We start from the raw sequence: 19,368 nt of genomic DNA, 5'->3' as shown, positions 1-19,368 counted from the left end.
CAAAAATTGTTGCCCAATGTAAAATAATCATGACTTTTTCCACCTCCAGACCCGGAACAATGAATTAACTGCTTATTTGGGGAAATGCTACTAATCCTATTAACCAATTATATTGCAAGAAAAAAAACATTGTTACAGCTTAATATACCATATCATATTCCAAGTAATTTATTTTAGCAAAGGCAACTTTATTTATTGAGAACAAGAGATCAACAATGTGGAACACCAGCAAGGAGAGGTAGTGACTTAGTAGTTAAATAACACAAAAGTAGAGTTTAAAAGAAGCTTGTAATTTAAAAAAGGAAGAGAAGGCTATAAGCAATAAAAGGAATTGCATTCTTTCAAAAGTCAGAAAAGGAAATTAAAAAGAATACAAAATGATCCAAGTATATCAGTCACTGATATGCTTTAAAATTAATATGGAATCTCATTCCCAAGTCAGATGTCTGTATACTGACCATCTGGTGTCTAGAATATATCTATTTCAAAGGATATGATATGCAAACATTTGTTCATACTTATGAATGACTATATTACATTGTACTGTATTGTGCTCCATCTTGCATACAGATAGACTTATGAACTAACTCCAGTTTGTAACCCAGGGACTGCCTGTAACATGCACACGCACACATATACACACAAAAATGCAGTCACAATTACGAGGTAGGGAAATGAAGGAGGCAATGTGAGCAAGCAATGGCACAAGGGATCAGCTCCTTTAAAAAAAATACAATTGAGGGATAAATGTTAAACAGAAAAAACTATACGAGCACCTCTTTCCCTCCTGGAGTCTTTTCCATCTAAAGGCACAAATAGAGTTATTCTTCATCTTATCTAACGGAAGAGCGTGAAGATACAAACAGTGTTTGTAGGGCAACATTTCTACAAAAAACTCAGGGGGAAGTGAATGCTGCAAGATATGTATCAAGTGTCAGCCTTGGTTCAGTAGTAGAATGTGCCTCTGATTCAGCAGGTGGTGGGTACAAAGCCAACTCCCTGTACTCAATTACATAATCTAGGCTGATTCATTTCGACAGAGCGCTGAATTGTCAGAGATGTTACATGTACGATAAAATTTTAAGCCAGGATCAGATCAGAAAAGTGAAACTGGAACAGCAAAACACATCCCATTTCAACACACGCCGAAATGAACCATAAAATAAATATCTGGCCTTTCATCCCATTTACTAAACGTCAAATCTTGCTAACATAAATGCAGTTAACACTACAAATCATTTTACATGGACAATGTAAAAGGCAATATATAAATACAACTTCCTTCCTGGACGCTTCTTGTAAAGTTATTCAGAGCCACGTCTAAGCTACTGGGAAACAATATGTTCTGGAGATGTTTAGAAAGTTAAGTGAGTAGCACTGGTTATTTTAAAAAGTGCCAATTTATCACACTCACCATTACTGGTCTTTCAATCTCCATAAATTGCAAGCCTCAGTGTTACCTTAATAAAATATGGGAAGCAGCACCATTCCTGGTGGTCTCGCAGTTAAGTTTTGGCACTTTCACACCGCGGTCTCTGTTCGATTCAATTCTAGCTTAGGCAATGACAAAAATATTGGAAAAGTGCAGTGCGGGGCCAATTTTGTGGACCAAAATGCTTAGGCAAAACTTGCATGAAACCTTAAACTGACCCACTGAACATTTCACAGCTCAGCAATTTTATTAGGTTTCTTCTTCATACTTTTTGAGTATGAGACCTAAAAATGGCTCAGTGAGCTCAATGAAACTTCTGGGTGAATGTTCTAAGCAACAGGCTTTTTGCCTTAACTAATCTTAGTTTTAAGAATAAAGGAAACAGGATTATGGGATAGAAAGTGGATTCAATAAGCATCAAATTGATGAAAAAGCAGAAAGAGAAAGATAGATTGGATGGGGGAGGAAAATTAGGTATTTCATAAACCTGAAGTGTTCAGGAATGACAATTTTAGTCCCTTATGATTTTAAAATTCTCATTTACATTTTCAAATCTCATCACAGCCTCACCCTTTCCAGGTCCCAAACCTTAGATTTGAATTGCTCACATTTCCAGCCTTTTGAACATTCCCAATTTGAATTGCTCAACCTCTGGTTGCTGTACACAGTTGCCCAGGTCCTAAACTCTAGAATTTCCTTGCTGTATATCTACACCCATCTGTCTTCCTTCAGACATTCCACATAATCTCTTTAAAGTACTTGAGGTTTGGCACGATGTAGATTGATATCATATTTTGTTTTATAACACATTGCAGTGCCTTCAAATATTTTGATATGGTAAAGGCATTAAAAATCTTTCAGACCATGAACTCAATTCTCCATTTATTATGCCCTCTCCCCAACACCCATGTTTTGTTTGCATGGGCATGTCTCAATGGAGTAGACCTACTTTCTACTATTAGCACCTATTCTCCATTCTTGTCCTCCTCTATAACCATTATCACTGCCTTTGTCTTTTGCTCACGATTTATCATCTGTTCACTTGCTCACCCTCCTTTGCCAACTCCCTATTTATTTCAGAAGCCCCTTCCCCTCCCCCATTTCTGATGAAGGGTCTAGGCCCGAAACGTCAGCCTTTCTGCTCCTCTGATGCTGCTTGGCCTGCTGTGTTCATCCAGCCCTGCACCTTGTTGTCTCAGATTCTCCAGCATCTGCAGTTCCTACTATCTCTGATTCTATTTTTCAGCCCTATTCAGTTCCAAAACAAAAATCATGTTGGTCTCAATGTTAACACTGTCTCTTCCACCACAGAGATTATGGTTGTACAGCACTTTTTGTTTTTAACTTCCAATGCCCAGCAGCCACGATATTTTGCTTTTATAAAAATAACATTGTTGTTTCTAGGCTGAGGTGGTTGAATGACATTGCAAGAACTTAAATTTCATCAAAGAAAAGGGTCTCACATTGCAATAAGCTTAATGTACACTTATCGTGTTATTATCACAATGTCTTTACATTCTTGGGGAGTTGGGCAAAGATCTCCCCTCTTTGTAACACAATAATGTCAGTCGTGTAAACTGTTCAGCAATTTATGGAGGACTTGTAACTCAGCCTCTCTTCCTCATCACAAATTGCTGGGTTGTTTCCATGCTAACAATGTGCACACTAAGCCCACTTTATTTTCTCAAAAATAGTGATGCATTATTGTGTGTTTAGAGCAGTTGTCTTTTTTCTCCAGATTTTAGCCACCTGGCTTTCCGTAATTCACAGCAATCAGTTGATTATGAATATAATAATTGAATTGCTCTAGATAGTAATGATAAGTGACAATAAAGGAACATTGCACAATTTACTGAAACTTTCTATAGCATATCAGCTATAGTTTTGCTCATGGAGGTGGCTGTTGCTGGAAAGGCCAACATTTGATGCCCATCTCTAATTACCTTTGAGAAAGAGTCTTGAGATGTCTTCATGAACCACTACCATTCATATTCCCACAATGTTGTACCATGTCCTCAAGGCATTGAAAATGGATCCATTTAAAACAAAACTTGATTTTAGCTGGACTTAGAACATGCAAGTGGGCTAAAGTTCAGCAATTTATAGAAACCTTCAAAGATAACCCTTCATTCCTGTGGAATTTCACAGCTATAAATTTGCAAAGGCAATTAGACAGTGAGGGTACAGACTTTTCATCTCTGATCCCAAACTGATGAAGGGAGAGTCAGGAAACATCGTTATGTCTACAGTGGTGCTGGAGGCCCCAGATATTGCCTATAACATAATAGCTCTGATGCAACATATCAAAACAACCTAGTTAGCCATACCGATTCATTCTGGAGCCATGTCGCATGGCTGGTCTTTAAATAGCATTACAGGTAATTATACTTTTCTGAACCCGTCTGCTTTCAACATTGGAACAGGGAAAAGCACGTAGTTATAAGCTTGGTGCAAGGCTGCCTCTAATATCACCACTGTTGAAACCTGATTTCTAGGAAGAATCATGTATTGATTTGAAAAAGGAACTAATTCCCAGTCTACAATAAAAACCAAAAGAACTGCGGATGCTGTAAATCAGGAACAAAAACAAAGTTGCTGGAAAAGCTCAGCAGGTCTGGCAGCACCGGTGAAGGTTCTGAGAAAGGTTCACCGGACCCGAAACGTTAACTCTGTTTTTTCCTTCACAGATGCTGCCAGACCTGCTGAGCTTTTCCAGCAACTTTGTTTTTGTCCCAGTCTATAATAATCATTCTGTATGTTCTTCATATGCAAAGCTCCTCAAAATAAAAAGGAATTCTGCAAGATCAGTCAAGAACTATCACTGGACATTGATTCAGCAGACTGCAATTCATGCAAATGAAACCCTATATCTCTGATTCAAGGTATTCCTAGTTGTAAGTTATTTTCATTTCTCCCTTGTATGTGCATTGCAATAACTGTCCCCAGGTTGAGCGTGCATTAATAAATCTTATTTGTTTTAATTCTAAAGAGTTTGCTGTGGGTTATTTTGAAATGGGCTTGGAGGAAATATTCCCCTTTAAGAATAGGCTGTGATCAGTTTGAAAAAAAATCTGTTTACAGTCAAAAGAGGACCATTATAAAATAATGTAATTCACTGTCCCTTCAGGGCTGAGATGCTAAAGCAGTGATATAATTCAAATAGCTCGTTATGAATGCATATACTGTCACTCTTCAAAGTTTACTGTTTATTGAGCAAAAAGTTAACTTCAGCAAAGGTGAATTACAATATTTATTAACAGAAGTTGCTAGTAGAGTATTCACTGCATTTCAAAAGCTAGTTAGATATTTGATCCAGGGTACAGGAAAGACAGTCTTGTGGCCCAGCTCAAAAAAAAGTAGGAAGAGCAATTCCGATTCTGTCAAATCACTTCACTCCCTCCAGATCAGAGTTGTTGCCATAAGAACTTGCAGATAGAGGGCACTTATAATCCACTTTCCCTTTTATATGCAGATCCCATACCACCACCTGGTTTAAAACTGGTTTTAGTTGATCCAGTGATTGGGTCGGTATTGATGAATAAGACAACATAATGGATTAGTCACGTTTTCATGGTCAAAAGCAATCTTCCTAAAACAACCCATTGTATAGTCACAAGGAATGAAAGTGATTCACCATTGCCAACATTGAAGGAGACCAGTGAAAACTGGTAGCAGAAGTAGGATAAGTTAGTGCCCCCATTCATGGGCAGGTTCTGTCATTGGTTAAGGCAGTATTTATTGCTCATCCCTAATTGCCTCCCTCCTAGGCCACTGTAGCACTTGGGGTCCAGAGTGTAGGGCTCTTAGGAATAAAAAAGGTACCTAGTTCCCGATTGGCGGTTATGAAGCCCACTTTAAATAAAATTGTTTAACTTCAATGGGAGAAAGACTGCAAGAAGAAAAGTTTGTTTTTTGGAAAATAAAAATCAAACAGCCTGGTGAAGGTGTGACAGACGCTAACTTTGTTGACATATAAAGATCTCATTGATTGACATCCCTCAACCAAGTCATCCCAGACTGACACTCTCCCTTCCCAGCTCCACAGCCATAAGTGTACAGTTGCCCTTCATCCTGAGAAGTGTAAAGTAGCCTCTCACCTTGGTCCCCAGCAGGATCTGGATGTCCATCTCCTGTTTCTTCTTCTCCAGGAGGCTGAGCAGGTATTCCTGGAAGACCCCGACCTTGGTGAAGAAGTGCTCGTTGTGCCAGCACCCTTCCATGTTGTCAAAATCGACGTCGAGCTCGAGCAGGAAGCGGACGCTGCAGGGGTCCAGGGCGATCTGCTGGGGTCGGGCCAGCAGAGCGGTGCGGCCGCGCTCCTCCAGCAGCACCAAGCGCTGCACTTTCCCGGAGCGGGCGGCGATGAGAGCGGCGGTCAGCCCTACTGGACCCGAACCCACGATCAGCACCTTGACCCGGGCTCTCCACTGCCGGTAACCGTCCACACTCACTTTGAGCAGCACGTAGACCAGCACCGCCACTAAAGTGCTCAAGGCTGTATCATACGCCAGAGTCTGGTATTCCTCCATCGCTGATGTAGTTACATTGAACCAGCCCTTGTTAAGATCAGTGCATGGCATGTCACTACCAATAGCCCAGGGATAATCTCTCACGCAGTTGCAGAGAATCTCTCCATTTCTGCGCTCTTCAGCGCTCTCTGGTCCTGAGGTAGTGAAGAGGACCGTCTCAACTCACACTCCAGCCAACAAACACACACACACACATTACATACACAAACGTCAACTCTGCAGACTAGAGCCACAAACACAAGCTGACGCATGTACAATCCTCAAAAAAAAAACTTTCAATGAGCAGCTTCCGCACATTCAAACTCAACGCACGGAAACAGAGAAAAAAAAAACAAAATCTCAACAATTTTCAAGCGATCAATTGGCAAGATCGAATCAAACACGTCCTTCCCCACGTCAACCGGTCAAACTGTGAAGTCAGACAAGTGAGGAATGTTAATTACAACTCCCGCGATTTGCACGTGTCTCTGTGTGTGTGTGTGTTTCTATTTAATCATCATTTCATTTGTTCCAAAGCTTTGTTGCAATTTGTGTCTCGTTTATATATATATATAGGGAGTTGCTACAAAAAAATTCTACTGCATTTTTCTTCTCAATCTCTCTCCCGGTTTGCGCCAAATCCATTCGAGATTCTCAATGAATCCAAAATGAACCCCAGTTAGCGCCACTTGAACCAGACCCCCTCGTGTGGTCATTGAGCGGTCGACTCGGGACAGCAAGAAATGTGGGAACGGCGAATCATTTCTGAATGGAAACTGAAATTCTGTGTTACTTGTCCAGCCAAAAGATCAGGCTGGTTTGCCAAGTAATGTTGTTTTGTTTGTATTAGGATTCCAGTGCGCTTGTTTGCACATAAACCACATGTTTCACAAAATTATATACTCCTGCCACATAAACAGAAGCTGCTGGAAAAGCTCAGCAGGTCTGGCAGCATCTGTGTCGAAAAAAATCAGAGTTAACGTTTCGGGTCCAGTGACCCTTCCTCAGAACCGAAACGTTAACTCTGACTTTTTTTTTCACAGATGGTGCCAGACCTGTAGAGCTTTTCCAGCAATTTATGTGTATGTTCCTGATTTACAGCATCTGCAGTTCGTTCAGTTTTTATATACTCCTGCCAGCCTGATCCTGTGTGCGGTAGGTTTTGTTTTGGGAGACACTGATATTCTTATTAGGGTCCCTGGCAATGTGAGATTGTGCAAAGCCATATGGATTGCAGTTATACCACAGGTTTACCTGGTGCATCATTCAGAAGGAGGTGCAAATGCAATTGGAGGGAGAGCTCTTGTGGCGCAGACTGTTCTCCGTATCTCAGAGCCAGAAAACCTTGTGTTCAAGCCCCTTCCACCCACCTTTCTACAGAGGTGTCTAATAACAACCCGAAGCAGGTTGACTAAAAATACCAAAAGCAAAGGTTAAAGGAGAAGCATGCCCCAGGCTATAAGAAACCCAGGAATAGATATTGCTTTCAACCCATGGCTTCCCCCCCACCCACACTTAGTGTTAACCAATTGGCAATTGATTGTCTCATGCACAATGGACTTAATTGCAAGATTGTGTGCTTTTTTTTCGTTCATCCATAGGATGTGACTGCCAAAGGCCAGCTCAGCATTTACATCCCATTTCTATCAGCCTTAGGAAGGTGGTGGTGAGTGGCCTTGTTGAACCGTTGCATTAGGGGTGTAGAGCCGCCCACAATGCTGTTGTAAAGGGCATTCCCGGATTTTGACCCAGCCATGCTGAAAGAATAATGACATATTTTACAGTCTGAATGCTGAGTGGCCTGGATGGAAAATTGCTGGTGGTGGGGTTCCCATGTATCTGCTGCCTTTGCCCTTCTAGCTGGTAAAGCCATAGAGGTGTACAGCATGGAAACAAACCCTTCAGTCCAACTCATCCATGTCGACCAGATATCCTAAATTAATCTGGTCCCATTTGCCAGCACTCGGACCTTATCCCTCTAAACCCTTCCTATTCATATCCCAATCCGGGTGCCTTTTAAATGTTGTAATTGTACTATCCTCCTCACCTCCTCTGGCAGCTCATCCCATACACACTGCGTGACAAAGTTACCCCTTAGATCCCTTTTAAAGCTTTCCCCTCTCACCTAAAAGCTATGCTCTCTAGTTTTGGACTCCCCTACCCTGGGGAAAAGATCTTGGCTAATTGCCCTATCCATCCAGTCGAGGGTTTGCAAAGTGCAGTTGAAGGAGTGGTAATTGTTTGTGATGCGAAACATCATTGTCGTGCTGAGACAATGATCAGCAGAAAGGTGTCGACCATATCTCACTCGGTAGATCTCCTATGTCTGGAAGGTTATTGGTTTAAACCTTTTTCCAAGAGACCGGAGTCTAAAATCCACGCTGAGGCACCAATGAGATAAGGCTGAGCCACATGAGTCCATCTGGGAGGATAGATAATTCAACAGAAAGCATTGTAGTGCTTTCTGCATGCTTAGCAGTGAAGGTACAGCCATTCTAACGGCAATGACAGTCACTTGGCTGCAAAATGAGCTCACCCACATCCTAAACAAGTTACCACCATGAGGCATTTTCTTAAAAGCAGATAAAACTGGAATGTTGTGCAATGATGTAAAGTAAAGCAAGGAATGTATCACTGCTATGGCCTGTGCCAACACGGATGCCATTGAAAAAGCTGCCACCACTCATGATAGGACATTTCAACCAGCCTCGTTTCTTTGCAAATGTAAAGGCACTACCCATCCACTATGAGGCTAACAAAACTGCCAGGATGATCTCCAAGGTGTGGATCAGGAAAATGGACAAAATGCACCAATGGAAGAAAAGGAAGATTATCATCATTGCAGACAACTGTCTCGTGCACCCTGACTTCGCTGGCCTCAAGACTGTCAAACTGATGTTCTTGCCTCCCAATATCATGGTGAAGCTCCAGCTAATGAATCAGGGAGTGATTGGGAACGTAAAAACACATCTGCCAATAGCAACTAATGTCCCAGGTGGTTGGAGCCATCAATAAGGAGCAGAAATATAATTCAGTTGTTCTGGAGGCTGTGTTCTGATGAAAGAGGCATGGCAGATATTGATGGATTGCCACTCTTGCCAGCTGCCTCTGCCAGGCTGGGTTCCAATGGGCTAAAACTGTGCAAGACTAGGAGGAAGGAGGTGAGAACGACCACCCTGTTGATGAGACCCCTTTTGGCTTGCTTGTGGGGGCTAGTTTGGAAACTCCATTGGATTTAAGCATAAGACCTGACAGTCAGGTGGACCCCACCATAATGGATAATGGATCTAACAGACGAGAGAATCATACTACAAGATGTTCTTCAACTGACAAAGCTGGTGAGCCTGAAGAGTCTGATGAATGACCACCGGTTCCCCTGTCTGAAACCGCAAGGCCTGTAGAAATCCTCTGGGATTTCTCACTGCAGTGCTGAAAACACTCTAACTTAACTGATGGCATAGCAGACTGTGTGGCACTCGTCTGAAGACAGCACATTAAGCAGAAAATGATAACTGAGTCTTTCCAGATCTAACTCCCAATATTTGTCAATGTCTTTTACTCTACAAGGTCCGGTCATTGTAGAGTGTGAACAAATTGAAAACTGAAGACACATTTTCACATATTTACAGCTTCACAGTGTTTTCATGTTTTTTACAAAGAGCATGATTGCAGGTAAATCAGGTTACAAAGGGGTTTCTCTGGGTACCTAGTCTCTACACTTAAAACAAATTTGTGGGCAGGCCCCTTTCAATATGGCATATCCAAAGTTTTCACAGTTTGTAAATACAAGTATTTCATTCAAATGAAAGCAACAATATTTAAGAAAACTTTAGTTTAGGTGTCTGAGCAGACAAATATCAGGGGAGGGGCAAGCACAGAATTATTCTCCATTCCTAGTATTTCCTTGAGCAGCTATGCTCCACTTGTGAAGGTTATTTTCTTCTGAAAGATACAACAAAAACTCTCATGACTAGACAAGTTGTCCAATTATGTATTTTCACCTAAATTACATCTTGTAGGCCAGTTGTTCCATACAATTTAGCTTCATAAGATTACAATAAAAAGCAAAAAATAAAGAATAAGAAAGCTCCCAAAGTTGAAGATCTTCCTCTATTAATTAAGGTCAAAGGGGAGATCCTGGAATATTTTTTATCATTTTGTGTATCTCACAAGCTTCCTCTCAACAATGCAGACAAGGAAACAATAAAATTCATCGCCTCTCCTCATGTGAAAGCTCAGTCTTTTGTAGACTGAGGAAAAGAATGTTTGAGGACTAAGATCTTGTGCTAAAGTCTAAGGTTTTGTTTAATGGGCAGCAAAGATCCCCATGTTCCTAAATACTTTGAACACTTCGATTGTACAGCAGGAAACTCAAAACACTGAAGAAGTAACAACATTGGTACCTGTGCAAGACCCTCAATCTCACTGCAGTGAAAGGTGATTCAATAACAGGATCCTCTCCGAAGCCAACATGTCTCCTGTGTCGGTACTCTGTGGTGGTGTATCCATTATCACTAATATTTAGGCCCAAGACAAAGCAATGTCAAAGGAATATTGGTGGCAGCAGTGGTAAATGCTACAAGTGAACAGAACTGATCATCTGGGAAAATACTATGTTGAACCAGAGTTGAAACAAATTATCCTCAATCCCAAGGAAATTCCTAAGACAGAAATGGAGAAGATAATAAATATAAACAAGCAAAACGAAGACCCCTCCTGTCTTCATAGAAACTCTGCAGAGTGGAAGCAGGCCATTTGGCCACTCAAGTCCACACTGACCCTCTGAACATCATCCCACCCAGACTCACCCCATGCCTGTAACCCTGCATTCCCCACGGTTAATCCGCTTATCCTGCACAACCTGGAGGCCACGGGTAATTTAGCATGGCCAATCCACCAAACTTACACATCTTTGGACTGTGGGAGGAAACCAGAGCACCCGGAGGAAACCCACGCAGTCACAGGGAGAAAATTCTGCACAGTTGCCCGAAGGTGGAATTGAGCCCGGGTCCCTGGTGCTGTGAGGTATAATGCTAACCACGGAGCCACCATTCTGCCTCTTGGGTATTGGCTGTGACATGAGGGGCAGCATTCCCACTTATGATCTGGAAGGTCCCGATCCTAGATCCCATTCCTCCAGATACAGGAGCGTGTCATTTGGATTGACAATCCACTGTTGCCCTGTTGGAGGAACTATTTTCTGAATGAGACATAAGTGCCCTTTAAGACATAGAAAAAGCACCATTAGATTTTTTTTTATGAACAGAAGGATAGTTTATCACATTGTCCTGACCAACATTTATTCTTCAACCAATATCACAGAAACAGATGATTTGGTCATTTGCTGTATTTAAATTGGCTGCTGTCTCCCACAGGACAACAGTAGTTACATTTCAAAAGTTACTGCATTGTCTGTAAAGTATTTTGGGTAAACCTGAAATAAAAACAGGAAAAACATGAAATAACCAACTGGTCTGACAGCATCAATGGAGAGCAACAATGTTTCAGATCGACCATCTTTCATCCATTCAAGACATTATAGACTTGAAACATGAAGTGTTTTGCTCTGTGAGCATTATTAGAACTAATGTACCATATTGGAAACAATTTTGCACAATCCTAAATTAAACAGATATTCAATTTGAAATGAGCAATTCTGAATTTAATTTTTTTTTATTCATGGTTGCTTTTATTGTATAATATGTGTTCAGAATTATGAGGGATTTCGGTAAATGGATAAGGAGAAATTATTTTCACTTGTAGGAGGTTCATAGTGGAGAACATTGATTTTATATATTTTATTTATTGTTTGAATTTATTCCTAAGATCCATAATGGTGGACTTCTTATTCTTTTCTATTTTTTCACTAAGAATTTGTAGTTAAGAATCTGTACCGATACACCTTTGTACGTAAGATGGCGCTGCAAGTGGCAACTTGTAAACTTTTCTCTGCACACATTTGAATACATGTGACAATAAGGCTAATTCTAAGATTCTAGTGGAGGACATAGATTTAAGATAATTAGGGAAGAAAGGATCAGTGGAGCAGTGGGGGGAGGGGAAAAGAGGTGTATGTTCAGAATGAGTTTTTTTAAAATTCATTCACAAGATGTGGACATCATTGACTAGACCAGCATTTATTTCCCATCCCTAAATTCCCAGCAGACTGTTAAAAGTCACATGTGGAGTCACATGTGGGCCACACCAGGTAAGGATGGGAGTTTCCTTCCCTGAAGGACATTAGTGAACCAAGCAAGTTATTCCACTGACAATTGAGAGTAGTTTCGTGGTCACCATTAGCCTCTTATTTCCAGATTTCTTTAATTGAATTCAAATTCCACCACTAGCCATGGGGCGTGGGGGGAGGAGTTTTGAACCCAGGGCTCCACAACATTATGCAGCAGGCCAAGCAGCATCATAGGAGCAGAAAGGCTGATGTTTCGGGCTCGGATTCTCCAGCATCTGCAGTTCCTACTATCTCTCTCCACAACATTACCTGGGTCTCTGGGGCTTTGGGTTAATAGTCTAATGATAATATTGAATTGAATATCCTTTATTGTCATGTCCATTCAAAGTAAAATGCAGTGAAAAGTGTGCAACATCACACCTACATAAGCGCCATTCACAGAATGAAATAAAGAACCGTGGTTGTGGATCAGTAGCTCAGTGGTTAGCACTGCGGCCTCACAGTGCCAGGAACCCGGGTTCAATTCCACCCTCGGGCGACTGTCTGTGTGGAGTTTGCACATTCTCCCTGTGTCTGTCTGGGTTTACTCCTGGTGCTCCAGTTTTCTCCCACTGTCCAAAGATGTGCAGGCTGGCTGGATTGGCCCTTCTAAGTTGCCTATGGTGTCTAGGGTGGGAAATGCAGAGATAGGGTAGGGGCTGTGCCCGGGAAGGATACTCTTTGGATGGTTGGTGTGGACTTGATGGGCCAAATGGCCTGCATCCACATTGTAGGGATTCTATGATAACTCAAAGAGAGTCCACCTTTCCTTCTTCGCTGCTATACCACCGTCAGAGTCCAGCTTACACTATGCCACCGAGGGTGCCCTGCATTGTGCTGTACCAGTCCTCACCATGCTGCTGTCGGGGGCCTACTCCATGTGGAAAACAAAGGTCCTGCTCCAGGCCGACCGACCAACTCAGCTGCTGTTGGCACTCCAGAGCTTATTGAAGTCGCCTCCCGCTGAAGACCTCTCTCGGCCACCCGTTGCTCCAGGACATTGGCCTCCATGGTGGCCCAGGTAGGTGGCCTCACCATTGCTCCGAGTCGTGGCCCCTCCGTCGCTCCGGGGACCCGGCCCCCATGGGACTGTTCTGATCCTCCAACGTTGCTCTGACCTGTGCTCACTCTGCTGCTGCTGCGGAACATGGCCCATGTGCTCAGCTCCCTCCCATTCACCGGAGGTGACTCCTTTCTTCAGGTTAGAGTTAAATAGTTGTTGTTCAAAATAGTTAAAGGTTGAGGGGGAGGGGGATACTGCAAAGGGGAGAGGGAGAGTGAAAGAATGAAAGAAAGGAAGAGGGGAAAGGAACTGTAAGCAGAGGAGCTCCGACTGGAGCATTTTACCCTGCCTGGCCACCAGGCCATCACCTCTCCACTGACTTGAAAAAGCAATGGAAGAATAGGAACTTCCAAAAATCCTGGAAAAGAAGAAATGGGGCAATGAAATGAATTTGATCACACTCCGCATATGAGTGGGGACAGAGGCTACAAAGAGGGACCATTAATAGGATGTGCGGAGTTTGGTAAATTTGCATTCAGCAAGATGTATTACCAGAAACAACAACGCTCATGCTATTTTCTGTAAGATGAGAAGTTGGAAGTGGATATCATGGTATTGAAGAATCTAACAGACATTCATTACAGTTCACTATTAGATGCAGACATTACATTCACAGCCACATAATTGTCTTGGCTCAGATTAACTATTAGATTGCAACAGAGCAGCATGATTCAAGTCATCGTGGGATAAAATGGATTATGAGCCCATTATACCCTTGGGTCACGTGCACTGGTATAGTGATAATATCATGAGCATGTTTCTTAAAGTATAATGCATTCTGACTGTGAGTAACCAAGCTTTGGAAAAAGAGCTGCTCAGTGAGTCATTGGATTGAGGCACAAAGAAGAAGGAATACTGAGGGTAGGATTGTGTCAGGAGTGATTGAGAAGATGTGTGTGTGGTGGGGAAGCTAGGCTAATTATAACATGTGTTTACAGTAGGAGGATAAAGGTTTCACCAGGAAATGTGGCGAAATTTTCAAAACCCATTAGTACCTGCAGTAATAGTATTTTTTTACAAAGTAATTTAAAACCCCTAAACATTTTCAGACTTCTGTGATACATCGTTATTATTGTTGGACATTGATCTCAATTACCTGAGCTTCAATTATATCTTGAATTTTATTATGCTGATTTATTGTAGTTCTCCTTTCATTGGAGTCTGGAGTCACATGATTTTCAAGTGGTTAAAATGACATCACATTGGAAAATAGATTGGGAAGAATTTGATAAAGCTTTGTCTGTCCTACTGCTACCCAATAACTCCAGTTGAAAAGTGCGTTCCTGTTGCCATCATCTGAAAAACAGAGCCTTGATTTGCTAAGGCCTCCCATGGTTGAATAGCCTGCTAATTTTCATCGTTAGTTGAGGCCATTCCATACCAATAGCTCCCAGCATCTTGGAAGACAGATTCAAGCATAACTCAGAAAATATGAAAGAGCAAGCAATAGATAATCAAAAGGGAGTCAACAGCGATAATATGAATTTAATGAAGAGAGATTAAAGTTCATAGCATAAGTGGAGAAAGAGACCGAGTTAAAATTTTGATTCCAGTTTATCCCTTCTTCTGAACTGTTCTGAAGAAGGAGCTTGAAACATTAACTCTGCTTCTCTCTCCACAGATACTGCCAGACCTGCTGAGGTTCTCCTCGTTTTACATGTTTGTTTCAGATTTTCAGAATATACAGTATTTTGCTTTTATTATAACTATCAGTGTTTTGTTTCCAAAATCCAGTGTAATATGTGTAATCCAATGCATTATTTACCTTTTTATATTGTATGAGCCATTTTGAATCATGTAACAAATCTTTTTCTTTCGTGCTAGTGAATGTAAACAGAATGTGCCTGTATTAATATCTCATGAACCCAACAGACCATAGATCTTGAGGCTAAAGAAAACCAAAGGACTGCCAATCCTGGAAACCAGAAACAAAAACAGAAATTGCTGGAAAAACTCAGCATGTCTGGCAGCATCTATGGAGAGAGAAACAGAGTTAATGTTTTTGGTCCAGTCCCCTTCTTCAGAACCAGTATAGATCTTAAGGTACTGTCAAATGTCAGAGAAAACAATGGGAAGATGGGAGCAAAAGGACTTTTTTTGGTAAAGCTTGAATTGTTACCATTGTGAAAACTGATATGCAACTACTATTGCTGCAATGATTTTGGAAGGCTACTACTGTTAACATGGATGGATTAAGAGGACACTACTATCACTATGAAGGTATAAGATGCTGTGCTCTCCAGAAAACTGTCACTCTCATTGTTACTGATTTAGAATGGCACAGTCTATATTGTAGTTTTTGCATTGAGACAATGTAAGTGATCTTACCCATGACACAGTGACACAACTGAAATAACTGGCTGAGACAAGTTAGAAGGGTATACAGAGAGGGCAGTCCAGTGGCATTATTTTTGACGATTGCGGTGAAGATCCAGCACAGACACATCGGGCCAATTCCTTTATTCATTAATAGGATGAGGGTGTCGCTGGCGAGGCAGCATTTATTGCCCATCCCTAATTGCCCAGAGGGCAGTTCAGAGTCAACCACATTGCAGTGGGTCTGGAGTCACATGTAGGCCAGACCGGGTAAGAGTGGCAGTGTCCCTCCCTAAAGGATATTAGTGAACCAGATGGGTTTTTCCCGACAATTGACAATGGATTCATGGTCATTGTAAGATTCTTAATTCCAGATATTTTTATTGAATTCATGTAGGATTCAGACCCGGGTCCCCAGAATGTTATCTGGGTCTCTGGATTAACAGTCCAGTGATAATACCACTAGGCCATTGCCTCCCCATTGACCTTCCTCTAGATGTAAACATCCAAGGTTCCATGGTTAAAAAAATACGTTCAGTGAAAACAAAAAACTATCACACAAAATCCCATTGCAATCTCAATGCACAAGGTCTCAGTGTAAAATAAGCTGACTGTGGTAACATGAGCAATCAACATGGAAGTGTAAGATAGCTCTGCGCACAATTTTGATGGAAACACAACCGCCTTTCAGGTAAACTGGGTAATGAGACCTTTGAAATAATGGGCCAAGTAATTTGAAGCAGCCATCTAAACATCATTTCAGCAAAAGATACAATACAGTCCAAATGTCCTTTCTGATCCATTTATGCTGTAACCTACACAGCATCTGGAAACTGTTAGCTTTATTAAGAACACTTCTTGGGTATTGATTGACCTAGTGAATTCGGCAATGATTTATATCCTCATTCTTTAAATCATACAAAACTCAATGTGCCAAATTGAAGGTCCAACTTCTCGTGCATTATATCATTTACCGGAGAAAACACTCTTGATTGATGATTGATTTCAGTAAAGTCCATATTCAGGGGCGTGGTGAAAAGAGACCACAGTTATGGGGATAGAAACAAGTGCAGGTAGCTATTGGAAGCATAACTTTGAAGAAAACACAATTCGATGGAAGGGCCAGTCTTGGAAATGCTGAATCATTCCTTATCCTTCCCAGTATAGAAAGAACATAATTTGCATTCCTACAGTGACTTTCATGACCTCGGGCTACCCTGAAGCATGTCAGAACTAATGGAGTTCATGTAAAGTGAGTTCATCGTTGTAATGTAGGAAAAGTGACAGACAACTCGTGCACATTGATTCCACATCATAATCTGTTTTTAGTGAAACGCCGAGTGAGATATGTGGCCTCCAGTCGCAGACTACCAGAGAAGACCTAGCTCTTCTCTTCTGCAACACAGACCTGTAAACCTGTGAATTTTCTGTTGGATTTCATGCAATTACTAATTTAAGCTTTGTTGTAGATGAAAAGACATACACGTCATCTCGCACTGGAGTGTCTCTCGGCAAAAATAGCTCTATAAATCATACAGCCAGTACAATATCTTTCCAGAGCGAAGGACAATAAAGACTTCACTGCAAAGAAATCGGAATGTGGAAGCAGCTAAACACTGAGAGCAACAATAACTTACATAACTACAGCACCTTTATCATAGTAAATGGGACTAAGGTGTACAATTAACAATGGTTTTTTTTAGTATTGACATTTTATTCAAGGAACACCTTTGCAACCTAAAGGCTGAATGAGTATAATGCATCTAAAAATAATCATAAGATTCAGATTTGATTATGTAATCAAGTTTAAAACATGGGAACACATGACAATCATGTAATAGCAAAAATAACCAAACAAATGCAGAAGGTAACAGGGAAGTGACAGATAGAATATTAAAAGAAATAGTATTGAATTAAAATTACTGACAAATTCACAGTTCCTACATTACAGGCACTGAAGTAATCAATTTAATTGTGTGAGCACTTAATTGAGGACCCAAACTATCTAAAGAATAAGATTACAGCCTTAAAGGACTGGCAGCATGTCAAAGAAGGTATTAGGTTTGGTAACAATAATGTCTCATAGTATCCATGAGGGCCTGTGTAAAATAACAGAGGGCATCCAAACCGTTCACTTGTTGGTTGGATGGCAATAAGTCCTTAAATGTCTATGATTTCATTGGAATCCAGTGTGAAGAATAAATGTTATTAAGGCTATGTTCAATTTTACAGAATCATATTCTCTCTCCATAGCAACATTCTTCAGCTTCCCCACAGCTGAGGCAGTGTTGGGTTCACCATCTTTTTATCGCAGAGTCTGAGGCATGTTTAAAGATATGTTTGACCATTGAGGGAATGCTGTGCATGGCTATGAAACATTCTATGATAGGTGCCTTGCAGTGATGGATTAACTAATGTATCTTGAAATCAATTCAATTTTTGCTTTGAACTCAAGTTGCTGAAGCAAAAAATGAATATGGATTTGAACTAATTTATATTTGGGACATCTTTCTTTAAGGTTGCCCTTTGACAGGATTCCCACTGGCACACATAAGAGAACATTAAAAATGTTGGAATTGGCAGCAGCAGAGGGTCATATGATCCCTCCATCCTGCTTTGCTGTTCAACTTTCACTCCATTTTCTCGACTGATCCCCATATGTGTGAATTCCCCCAAAATTCAAAAATTGATCAATAGCAGTCAAAAATACCCTCAATAACTGAGCATTCAGAGCCCTCTGGTGTCAGAAATGTTAAAGATTTACAACATTAGAAAATGAAGAAATTTCTCCTCATACTTGTCATAAATGGCCAATCTTTTACTTGATACTATATCTCCAGCTCCCAGTTCTTCATCCATGGCATCCAATTTCTATAGTGACAATCCCTCTGAGAAACATGTTATATGTTTCAATGAGATGTTCTCTCAGTCTTCTAAACTCTGGTGAGCATAATGAGCCTATTCTCAATCTCTTAGAGGATAACGCTCTAATTCCAGGAATCACTCTAATTAAACACCTCTAAGGGAAATCTACTCTTGCATCTGTATGGAGCCCAAAACTTTCCAAAAAATGCCAGCTGTGGTCTCACCAAAGCCCTGTACTTTTGTTACTCTTGTACATCAACATCACTAGCAGTAAAAGACAACATGCTATTTGCCTTGTTATTTGCTCGCTATTAACTGCATGTTAGCTTACTGTGTATCATGCACACAGAGACCCAGATATCTGTAAATGCTAATTGTTAGTCATTATTTCAAAAATATGGTCTTCTTCAATTTGTCCTACCAATATGGATAACCTTACATTTCTCCATGTTATCTGTCACCTACTTGATCTCTCAATCAACCTCTCTATACCACTTTGCAGACTCTTTGTGTTCTCTCACAGTTTGCTTTCTCATTTAACCCTGTAGCATCAACAAACTTGGTTAGGATACACTCAACTGCTTCTACGAAGCCATTAATATAGATTCAGAAAGCTGAGGCAATGATCCGGGTAACTGCCTGCCAGTCTGGAAATGATCCATGTACTCTGATTCTATACTTTCCTAAGTTTTAACTAATCCTCTACCCAAGCTGATGTCTTAGCCCTAAACACATGAGCATTTATTTGGTGCAACAGCCTTTGGTGTGGCAATATATTGTTTGCCTCCTGAACTTCTAAATGTACTACATCTACTAGTTATCTACCCTGCTCGTTACAGTTTCAAAAATGTTGTAAAATAAAAATATTTTTTTCTCTAAAACAATGTGAATTTACCTCGTGATGTTGTAATTTTCTAAAGTCCCTGTCAATAGTTATTTCAGAAAATAATCCCTCATT

General features: G+C 40.9%; 1 protein-coding gene across 1 annotated transcript in view; it reads right to left on the bottom strand.

Moving 5' to 3' along the window:
• si:dkey-234i14.6 overlaps positions 1-6,351 on the bottom strand; it is a 115,978-nt gene extending 109,627 nt beyond the window's left edge. Inside the window, exon 1 of the mRNA XM_048605799.1 lies at positions 5,530-6,351. Within this exon, the coding sequence (XP_048461756.1) occupies positions 5,530-6,012 (483 nt within the window). The 5' untranslated portion in view covers positions 6,013-6,351. The remainder of the gene's footprint in view (positions 1-5,529) is intronic.
• Between the last annotated feature and the right edge of the window lie 13,017 nt (positions 6,352-19,368).

Source organism: Rhincodon typus, chromosome 15, assembly GCF_021869965.1.
Source record: "Rhincodon typus isolate 14 chromosome 15, sRhiTyp1.1, whole genome shotgun sequence".
NCBI classification, from domain to species: domain Eukaryota; kingdom Metazoa; phylum Chordata; class Chondrichthyes; order Orectolobiformes; family Rhincodontidae; genus Rhincodon; species Rhincodon typus.
The sequence above is the reverse complement of the archived record's forward strand: the minus strand, read 5'-3'. Positions and strand labels throughout refer to the sequence as shown.